The sequence below is a fragment of the Pinus tabuliformis genome, chromosome 6 (genome assembly GCF_031772625.1).
Source record: "Pinus tabuliformis cultivar Carrire ecotype Pingquan chromosome 6, CPIR1, whole genome shotgun sequence".
Classification (NCBI taxonomy): domain Eukaryota; kingdom Viridiplantae; phylum Streptophyta; class Pinopsida; order Pinales; family Pinaceae; genus Pinus; species Pinus tabuliformis.
The window spans coordinates 1,560,051,178-1,560,062,653 of NC_142292.1; the positions used below are offsets into that span (position 1 = coordinate 1,560,051,178).

The following is an 11,476-nucleotide window of genomic DNA, read 5'->3' on the forward strand; positions in this document are numbered from 1 at the left end:
AACGATTAATGGGGGATGGAAAGCTTATTTTGGTCTTGAAAATAATTGTAAAATGGCAAACCTCGTAATGTGGAATAGAAAGAAGTTCCTATTTGAAACTTTAGTCACTCTGGTTATCTTATATGGATGTGAGGTTTGGGGTTGTAGCATCTCTAGAGAATCCTGGAGAAAGATTGAGCAAATCCAGAAGCATTTTATAATGTATAACCTCAAAATTAAAAGCAACAGACCCTGTCCTATTCTCCTTAGAAGTGGGTTTTTCCCCTATCGAGAGCCTAGCTATGACTAGGCTTCTATTGTACAAGCACAAACTCAATAACATCAGAGACCATAGACTTCCTAAGCTAGATTTAAATACCAGCGAAAACCAGCTAAGGCTCAAACGAGGTTGGTATAAAGACACCAGAGCTTGGTTAAACCATTGGGAGATCGGCGAGAATGTTGCATTGCAAAACATTAATAACATTAAAAATATTGTTACTTCTAAGTCCAAAGAAAAAATGTGGTGTGAGAAAGATTTAGGAGTTAAAAGAAAATTAAGATAATATAACGAGGTCATCAACCCCACCCTAGAAGATCAAAAGTATCTCTCTATTTTAACTAGATCAAAGAAGAAAATTAATATAGCCAAGATTAGAATGAACTCTCATGAGATCCATACTGAAACGGATCATTGGGCAGTTCCTAAAATACCATGGATGGAAAGATTTTGCCATCTCTCTTAGAATACAAACATCGAGGATGAAAATCACTTCCTCTTAGAGTGCCCCGCGTACAACTGCATTAAATCTCAGTTTCAAAATCTTTATTGCAATACTAACCTTCCTAGCCTTTTATGTTGTCAAAATTACAGTGAGCTCGAGAGGCTTCTCTCCAAGCTTTTTGAGCATAAGAATAAAATCTTAAATAAAACTAAATAATCCATTTCTTTAGGTCCAATAGGCCAAAGTTTGGTCTTAGTGGACATTTACCATCATCATGAAACTTCGTCATGGAAACTATCACAATATATAAGCTAATATCTAAAAATTATCAAAATTTTGGTATTAAGGTAAAATCGTATTTTTAAAATTTGTTGGCTTCTTGTGCCACTATATATAGAGCGACAAAACTTGCTACATTTTACCTTATACTTTTGAGGATAATTAATAAAAAGGCAAGTAGCTTGCTTTTTTTTTAACCAATTAAGTTTTCAAAATTAATTTTTAATTTAACTCTTGTTATAATTTTATGCTTACTAGTTTTTTCTTTCTTTCTTTCTTTAAAGGTTTTGCGGATATAATTATAGGTTCTGAAGTAATAAATACATAATAACAAGCTTAGACATACACTTAAAGTTAGACATACACTTAAAGTTAAAAGGTACCAGATATTATTAAAAATTATGAAGAGTTTGACGAGTTAAATAAAAATATGTATTTTTATATAAGTTGTAGTTTTATATTATAATTACTTCACCTATTACTTGTTCACATTGAAAGATGAGAGATATTCTACATTTTTTATTTATTCGAAAATTTTTGTTCACATTCACAAGTAATTCTTTTACATGTTAAGAAAAATAAAACTTTCTTAAAAATTTAATTAATCAAAATAGTCTAAGAGAACAAAAAAAATTCTCAAGGAAAAAGAAAATATATAGAAATTTTGCATATAAGTCTAAAAATTTCATCAATACTAATAAAAACAAAATCTTCATTCAAATCATGAATCTATATAAAAGTTGATAGCAAATCTTAAAATATATAAAAAAAATTATTATAAAAAATATTTATAACAATTAAAACTATAAAATAAAATAAATAAATAAAATAAATAGTATTTAGATAAAAAATATCCACCATCAAAATTATTTATTACCCAAATGAATTAGTTAAATAAAAATTAGATGAGGAAGTAAGGAATTAAAATTATTTATTGAATAAAACCTCACTACGAAATTATTATGTTATGAAAAAGTTTGTAAAGTAATACTATAAAATAAAATGTGTGCATATTAGAAAATAATATTGACAAATAAAGATATAAGATGAACATGTGTAGAAATTTTGGAAAATATAGTTGTAAGCATAATTCTTTTGAAAAGTATTTATACTGAAATGTTTTCAAATTTTCATTAGAAATATATGCAAATCCATAATACTTGTAAAATGCGTGTAAGAGTTAAGAGTATATATGGTTCGTCAGCATTAAAAAACAAAAAAGATTTTTTTTTTATCTGCAACATTTAAAAAAAATACAATGTTGGTAAAGGTTAAAAGAATAAAAAACATAATGCTAATAAAAATTAAAAATATGTATATGATTCTTGAAAATGAAAACAATTTAGGGAAAAAAATGCATGCATGCAACAATCCAAAAGAATACAAAAAGTGAGAACCTCTAAACAAGAGCAGTCAAGAAGCTCTAAACAAGAGCAAGACTTTGATACCTTGGCAAGAACTGGTTGATTAAATTCGTGTGCGAACATTCTCCCAAATCGACTTCGATACTCCAATAAAAATTAGTTAACTAGCTACATGTGCTCACATTATTCCAAGCGTGAATCCTCACAGCGAAATACTAATGAAATAGCATAACGATAGCATGAAATTTATGTTATAAAATATAGTAAAAACAATATAGGCAAAGTGCAAGGTAGGGAAAGATTCACACTGAAATACTAATGAAATAACTAAATCATAACATGAAATTTACATTATCAAATATAATAAAAATAATAGAGCTAAATTATAAGGTAGAGAAAGATTCACTCATGAATAGAATCAAAATATTGTCGTATTAAACATTAAACATAATGTTAAATTTTAAAATGTCAATAAGTATGGCTGAAAATTAATTTCTAAAGTTCTGTAAACTTTGCTTCGTATTTTGGATCGAGTTAATTCACTTGCATTTTGATTTGGTTTTTTGAATTTTTTTTTTTGTCCCTTGCATCACAGGGAAGAGATCCATATGTTGTGGAAGGATATCAATGAATGTAACAAAAATTATAGAAACATTAATGTTAATGAACTTTTTTTTTATGTTTTATAATTCATTTTATTTTTTTTATTTGATTTTCTTTATAAAAAAATAATATTTTTTCTCATTTCTTATTTATTAATAATATGATGGATTTTTTACAAACATTATCTAATCATTTTATTTATCCTAGATACAAAGTAGATTATTCACTCAATATATTGAATGTTTAGAGAAACTATGAGATAATTAAAATTCCACATAATTTAAACGTTATAACATAAAGAATTTCTTTAAATTTATTATAGAGTGGATGTGTGTGTGTGTATATATATATATATATATATATATATATATATATATATATATATATATATATATAAACTATAGTAATCACTATTATGTTTGCACATTTATACTTTTACTCCTATATGTTAAACTATTGAAGAAAATATCATTGTAGGTATATTTATTTCTATCTTTGTTCCTATTCATTTTTTATGCAAATACTTGCTTAAATTATGGTGGGCAAGAACTCATATTAAATAAATTATCTAGATTGGTCTGAGCTATTTTCATGGATTTTATTTTTATGTGGTTTTCCTATCAAACTTAATAATGAAAAAAAGTTGCTCAAATATTTAAAAATCATTTCATAAATTTGCAATTGTATCAAAAATGTATGACAAAAAAATTTGAGGCATTTTTCGATATGGCATAAAGTACCTTCAAAGTTATGATCCAATCAAATGTTTGAAAAATAAATATCTATTTTTCAAAGTTAAACATTATAACTTGGGTTGGTCAATACTAGATTAATACTAGTCAATTCCAAAAAAATGATTGACATAAAGAATAGTTTGTAAAATTGACCAATTATCAAGGTGAGTAAATTTCATGGATGACATGGGACACATGTCAAGAATGTTAAATTAAGGCAAACAAGTATTTAACCCACTCAAGTGGTAACAAATTATTTAAAAAAAAAAACATTAATGATTTATAATTTTGAATATTCGAAATTGTCATGGTAAATGCTAAACTATTAGTGGTTAACATGAAAATCTATTGCTATAGTCTTGTATTAAGGGACAATATGAGAATTGTAGGTATTAATTACCCAAATGGACTAGTTTTCCATAATTTTCTTTTCCCAAAAAAAATGTGATTTCCATTTTTCCTATGATTTTACCAAAATAACCAAAAATTATAAAAACTATAATCATTATTAATTTTGAAATTTTTACTATTTTCATATTAAAAATTAATAAAATTAAACAATTTTTACACTTTATGAATTTCTATCCTTAAAATTTTATCCAGAAATAAATATATTAATGCATCCAAAATAATAAAACTACTCACTATTCTATTATTTTTTTATTATTTAAATTTATTTTATAAAAACCATATATATAATCATTATTAATTTAATTTTTTTATTGTTTGTATATTAAAAATAAATAAAATTAGAACATTCTTAATATTTTATAAATTTCTATTCTTAAAATTTTATGGAAACATAAAAATATTAATGCAACCAAAATCATAAAACTACTATATTTTTCTTTTGTTATTTAAATTTATTTTTAAATTCATATTTTCTTATTGTCTACTTTTATTATAAAAAAAATATAATACAAAATATACTAATGTGAATGCATTTTAGAATATAACATTATCATTTCATATTACAAAATAATAATTTTACTTCTCTATTTTTCTCATCTTTAGAATTGAATGACAAATGTTTAATCATTATATTATTGAATTTTTGGCTTTGGAAGAAGATGGTTTTTATTATTCTTTATATCCTTTTGGCTTTGGAAGAAGATGGTTTTTATATGCCTTTGGAGATTATAAATTCTAGTTGTCATTATTTATATTAACAAATAAAAAAAAATTATATGGCTGTTTTATTTTTTTTTGACAATTACAATTATAGGTGGTGTGAGTGACGAGTCAACCAAATAACAATTATTAATAATTGTCATGTTATCATAGTTTTAAAAATTGGCTGGTTTGAATTGGATACGGGTGAAATTAACGGGGTCAAATTGCCGAAAAACTCTATTGAAGGGTCCATTTCGCCCAAATTTCATAAAAGCTGGACTAAATAGGCCAATTTATGATGAAACCATCTAGTTTATGGTCAAACGAGTATGCTCCATCATAAATAGGACAGTAGCTATACACCCCATAGAATGCAGTTTTGGGAGTTTTGAAGTTGTTTTTACGTAAATTTGCCGTTGTTTTCTTCCAAAAATAGTTCCTAGGGGTTGTTTTCCTCCAAAAAATAGTCTCTCCAAGAAAAGTATGTCTACACTCTCATTTATGTGACACATATCAACCCTAGCAATGTTTGCAATTAATGGTAATCTTAAATTCTTAAAGTAAAAGTGATATTTCCTTTATTTTTCATTTTCATCTTTTCACTTAAATTTTTAACATTACCATGAAATCATTTTCATCTTTTCACTTAAATTTTTAACATTACCATGAAATTACTAGCGATGTTTGAGAGTGGTTTCAACCTCATTAGATTTCATATGGAGAAACAGGAATTTTAGATTTCACTCAAAATTCAACAGACTTAATGGTTTTCGGGATTTCATGGTCTTGGGGTTTGCAATGTTTCCATTTGATTCTATCATGCATGAGGATATGAGATTGGCATTTGATGAAGAGCATGAAGCCTTTTAAGAACCTTGATGTTGGTGGCATTGATTGTTGAACATTGTTGATGTTGGTGGTATTGATTTTTGAACTCCTCGAGCTTAACAAGAATGTACGCTTCACTCAAAGTAAAAAACTCTTTAGGCATGCTAAACTTTTTGTACCACATTATAAGGTTGAGGAGGTGAACCCTTCACTCAAACCGAAATCATTGGTTAGGCATGTTAAAGATTTTCAATTTATATCATATTATAAGGTTGAGCAACCCAAGTCTCAAGACTTTGAGCTAGATGATGTTTATGTATCTCTTGTTGATGATCCCATTGCTCGTAGCGCGCATCAATGATGAGTTTGATGAGTGACCATGTTCATTACTGATTTTTAGTTTTGATGTCTTTTTGCTACTACTACTACTAAAGTTGTAGAGGAGGTTTAGGAGTCCTCAAACTCTGAGCCATATTATTTATGTAGCTCATGTTGATGATCTCTTGTCTAGTGGTGGTGATGAGTTTTATCATGCTAAGGAGTGATCATGTTGTTGATCATTGATATGTAGACTTCTAGTAGGTCACTGACCCCATAGCTTAGAGCATTGTTTTTGGACTCTAGAAATGATTTAGAGCCTCATTGATTATGTATTTCGATGTCATTTTGTTATATTCACCTTTACATGATATATAGATGAGAAAAACTTGCATATTTTGTCTATATTATTTTGGAATCATGGTTTTAAATCTTAAAAATATTTTTTTTATTAAAACCAATTATTCCATGTGCTTTCTAAAGACGAGTTTATCAAGATCACATCACTGGGATTTGAAACTCGATTTATTAGATGAATGAGTCAATTCACAACATGATATATATATATATATATATAAAATTAGAAAAAAACTCCGGAGGCCAAATGAAATTGACACTATGTATATATATATATATAATTAGAAAAAAAATCCGGAGGCCAAATGAAATTGACACTGAACACGACAGTTACCACAATTGCGACGAATAATAGATAAAAAAAACGAGACTTCAATTTCCGCGTTTGCATATTTGTTCAAGATTCATTCAATTTTTTAAAATGTTACTTTCATATATAATCGAATTCATGAATCCAATCTACGTGATGTGCGGCGGATCTCGACCCTCCGTTGACAAACGGCCATTGTTCAGAACCCATACCTTCGTACTTTTTCGTTTCTTCTCCTATGTTGAACTCTTCCATTTCAAAATCTGTCAAGCAAAAGGACACAGGAGCTAGCATATTACAGTCGGGAGACAGTGGCTCGTACAAATCAAAACTTTCCGCTATTGGGGCTGGATTTCCTGCAAACTGATCGCAATTTGGGGCTTGCTGGTCAGCTGAGGTAAAATTTCTTACTTCTGTTTCCACGAGATTAACATCTCCCAGATTCGCAACGGCTCTCTGCTCTGGATGTTCTTCTGCGATCGGATCCTCCACTACTAGGTTAGAAAATGACTCGGACGAATTCACAATTTCTTGATTAGTAAAAAAATTGAGGGGATGGTCTGAACTTGTACAGGTACCGCAACCAGAACTGTTGCAAGAATTTCGGTTTACCATTTCAGTGTGTTTCACCGGAGTTTTTATTCTGATAGGTCGGGGTTTGAGCGGCTCAATTTTTAACGTTTTCTTTCTTTGAGATCCCTGGATTGGTGGCACCTTCTTTTGCAGATGAAAGTTCCAGTGGTTCTTGATTTCGTTGTCTGTCCGCCCAGGCAAACGGCCTGCTATCAGTGACCACCTGCATGGTAATATGTGTCACAAATCAGCATCAAAAATGTTTTTGACCCATGAGATTGGAAATCTTTATTTTTATTTTACTAAAATGATTAATTTTTATTTTACTAAAACAATTAAGATATTTTCGATCAATAACAATAATAATTTTATAACCATCTTAATTATAATATTAATAAAGTATTGACAATATTGATTACAATGTTATTGATAATATTGTTTATAATATTAATAATATTATTGTTTATTTCACAACTCAGCATAAAGTTAGATGTAAATTTGCAGTGTGTTCCTCTATGAATTGACAGGTATTCTTTTTTCTATTTTATCTAAGTGAAACAGAGGTTGTTCCTATTGAAGCAATTGCTATGATAAGAGTCATAAGGTATTTAATAAAAACTGAGGAAATGGAAGAGGGTAGATGACCTAAGGTTGTATTTAATTACATATTGTGCACAAGAAAGAAGACTTAGATGCAGCAAAATAACCAATGGTTTAGTAAATGGGGTCTTGGCTTCAACATGTGTACTATAAACAGTAGAGATAAAAGCTTTTATTATGGATAAGCCATGGGGTATTTGCTTGAACATGTGTACTGTAAACAGTAAAGAGATAAAAGCTTTTGTTATGAATAAGTTCCACAAAGGTAATTAGGTATATTGAAGTGTTTAATCATCAACAAAAAAAAAAAGTACATAAAAGCGGAATACATAAGCACATGAAGAAGTAATATGTCCTATAGAATATCTTTAGCCTCTTGGACTTAAAATAATTTTTTCTTTGTTTCTTAATTAAAACATAATTTATTTTTATTTAAAAAAAACACCCGACCAAAATAGAATTCAAAAATAAACCCACACACAAAATTACACATCTCATACAAAATTGTAAAATAAACCTCTCCCCTTGAAAATTCGTAAATCTGGTTCACACAATTACTCCACATACCTATTACCGAGAAGGCGATGCATCCGAATAATGATGTCCTCCTCATCGATGGAAATATTACCACGTTTAATGTCGGGGCAAAGATAATTGATCCAACGTAATCTACAACTCTTTCCACAGCGCTGAAGACCTGCAAAACAACTTCTCTCGGCTGATTTAACCCATCAATACCTATTTAAGACTCTATCAACACACTGCTATTGCAGATTTGTTGCAACTCACCTGCTTTTTGGGGGAGATCTCTCCATCCTCCAGCGCCATGAATTCGAATGTAATCGCCCAGAATCGTATCCTCCTCGACCTTCCAGGGCCCCTGATTAAGCCCTTGTTTTGAGCAGCAAGGAGCTCTACCCATCTTAGATATATTCTCTTCTGCAACTCCACACCCAACGATCTGCTATCCTGGCACTCAGCCTGCTCGCTCGTGTTTTGCTGGGCCTTTGACTATATATCGAATATAGAATTAGCTAGTGAAGACCAGCACGTCACCATTAAATATTTTAAAAAGCAATTTGAATTAAATATTTAAAAACAGGGTGTTGAAAATTTTCCGGATTTCTATTTTTACCAGAAACAAATATATTGCAAACAATGATCTCATTAAAATGGTTGAATTTGTAAAAACAAAAACAATTAAAAACATTAACAATGTGAATTTCTAAATCATACCATTAAATTAGCAAGAAAACAAAGACAAATAAACTCCAAACAATAATCTCACCATAAAAATATACCACTGAATTGTAAAAAAAGAAAACAATTAAAAAGATGAATGCAACATTATTGAAAGAAGTCGCGGGTCGCTCTCTGGGCGGCTAAAGAAATACGGCGGGATGTCATTGTGGACCATCTATGTTCATTAGGAGGCCACGAGGAATTCCAGGCATGTTGTATAACTATCGGAACAATTTAAAACGGCGGTCGAGTGATCTGTGCCGCAATGTGAACCAATAGTTTTCAGGTTGACAGAACCTGAAAAACGGATGCGACTTTCCCTCCAATCCATTCGATAGGGATTTAGTTGAATTTTCACCAATAAAATTTGAACATGTTGTTTACTATTTAGGTACTTTATCAGCCAAGAATTTTATTACATTTTCGTTTCACACGTTTCAACCTCCCAGTTATGCCTTAATGGATAAACGAGTTTTATTAGATGTTCACCGGTAATTTTTTAACCTACTTCGGATATAATTTCAATGGACATTACAAGATTTATAGTTAAAAGGATTGGATTTTTAAGCCATAACTTTTCCATTAATAATATATATTCGTTGAATTTTTTAACTTGTTAAGTTCTTTAGTGGAGTACGAATGTGTATAATGTGTCTAATTAAACTAAATAATTTTATAAGATAATTTATAAAAACTAAATAAAGCATATAAAATAATATAATATTATAAATTTATAATTTATAAATTTGATTTTGAGCATAATTTAAAATGGTTTCTTTTAAATAAAGAGGTAAGTTTAATCTGTAATATTATTATAAGAGTGAAAACTTATGGCTACTTAATTATATCAGATTATTTTAAATAATATAATTATAAGAATCTTTTCTATATATTAAATAATAATAAGGAGGGTCGAATGATGGGAGCAGAATACGTTGTATATGAGTAGCAAGGATCTTGAACCTGACCTGGGTCGAGCAGTGTTGGCTTGTGTTGAAGCCTTTTTGGGGTGGAGAAAAGTCCAAGTACATTGGTGTTTCCCAATTACCAATTTTTGAATATAAGGTTGGAAATGCTTTTTATGTAAGTCCATGGTTGATGTGTCAATTTCTCTAAGAGGAATGTAGACGAGGTAACAGAGATGATAAACTAGGAACTAAAAGGCAGCAATAAAGGTATGATCTCGTAAACTATTCTAGAATTGAAGGTGAGGAAAGACAGTGAAAGATACAAAGGATTTTCATTTTTGGTCCCCCATTCCGCGTCTTTTTTAGAAGACATTCCCATGGAAAAGGTATGAGAGACATCTAGAGAAAAGGAAGTTGAGGTGTTCTCTTTTGACTTTCCAGATTTGGGGCTTTCGCAAGACCCGGTCCTCACAATGGAGTGTCAAGGCCATAACTCTCTATGATTTTCAAAAAATGAATTCTAAGGTACATCCCCCTATCAAGTCTGATTCCTTGTATTCCTCGCACTAAAATAGAAGGTCATTTTTTTGAGTATCTCCTTGAAGTATCTCGAAGTTCTGTCTCTAATAAAGATTTTTTATACACAAGGGATTTTCTTGAATCAATTTTTCCACCAGTCGAGGAATTGCAATCATCCTGAGAAAGTTTCCTCGAGGAGGTCTTGGTTGACAAAGAAGGTGATGGTTAGAAGTCAGCAGAAAGAAGAGAAAGGGGACTAGAGAAGGAGTTTAGCATAGGAGCAAGAGGAGGCTTGAAATCAACAAAAGCTAGGTTGTGACACACAAAGAGGAAAAAATATATTTTGTGACGAAGAATCCTAACCACCCAAAGTTAAATTTGGTATTAGGATTAGACATTATGATCAATAACAATACAAAAATGGCAAAAAAAACCTTGTTAGACTGAGCAAGGGGTAGAAAGTTTAGCATGAATTCCTTAAAAGCATGGGTGGAAAGAGATTTAGCTACTCATGTTAGAAACCCCCCTACAACTTCCTTGTTACCAAAAGGATGGACACAGTTGAAATTCAATTATCCTTACGAGGAAAAAGGAACTTCTTAGATAGTTTGGAAAATAGAATCTACAATAGTAATATTCAATTTTTAGTCCTTTTCGATGCTAACAGAGAAAAGATCGATATCGTCCCAATTTGGGTATGCTTTCTCGGTCTATTCCCAAATTGGATGAGGTGACCTTCAAAAATCTAGGGAATTCATTGGGAATTTATCTTAACCATGAAACCTCCTACCTATCCATGGGAAAAAAATCATTGGCATGTATCATGATCAATATTGACCTCCATGAAGGGTTAGAATACATGATAGATATCGGTCAAGGAGAGGAGAAGTTGTAATTACTTGACTACGAAGGAATTTATTTTAGGTGTTAGAGGTGCCAAATATATGGTCATTTGGCTAAATATTGTGATGTATTGATGCACATGAAGGCTCATTCCGAAATTTTACCTCTCAAAGTTACGAGC

At 30.1% G+C, this 11,476-nt stretch overlaps 1 protein-coding gene across 1 annotated transcript; it reads right to left on the reverse strand.

Annotated features, from left to right (window-relative positions):
• Positions 1 to 6,730: 6,730 nt before the first annotated feature.
• On the reverse strand, positions 6,731 to 8,705 carry LOC149264688 (transcription factor MYB15-like). The gene is made up of 3 exons (XM_089400389.1): positions 8,573 to 8,705; positions 8,351 to 8,480; positions 6,731 to 7,406 (listed from the first exon to the last, which is right to left on the reverse strand). Exons 1-3 carry the CDS (start codon positions 8,703 to 8,705, stop codon positions 6,731 to 6,733), a joined length of 939 nt encoding a protein of 312 aa, XP_089256515.1.
• Positions 8,706 to 11,476: the final 2,771 nt, after the last annotated feature.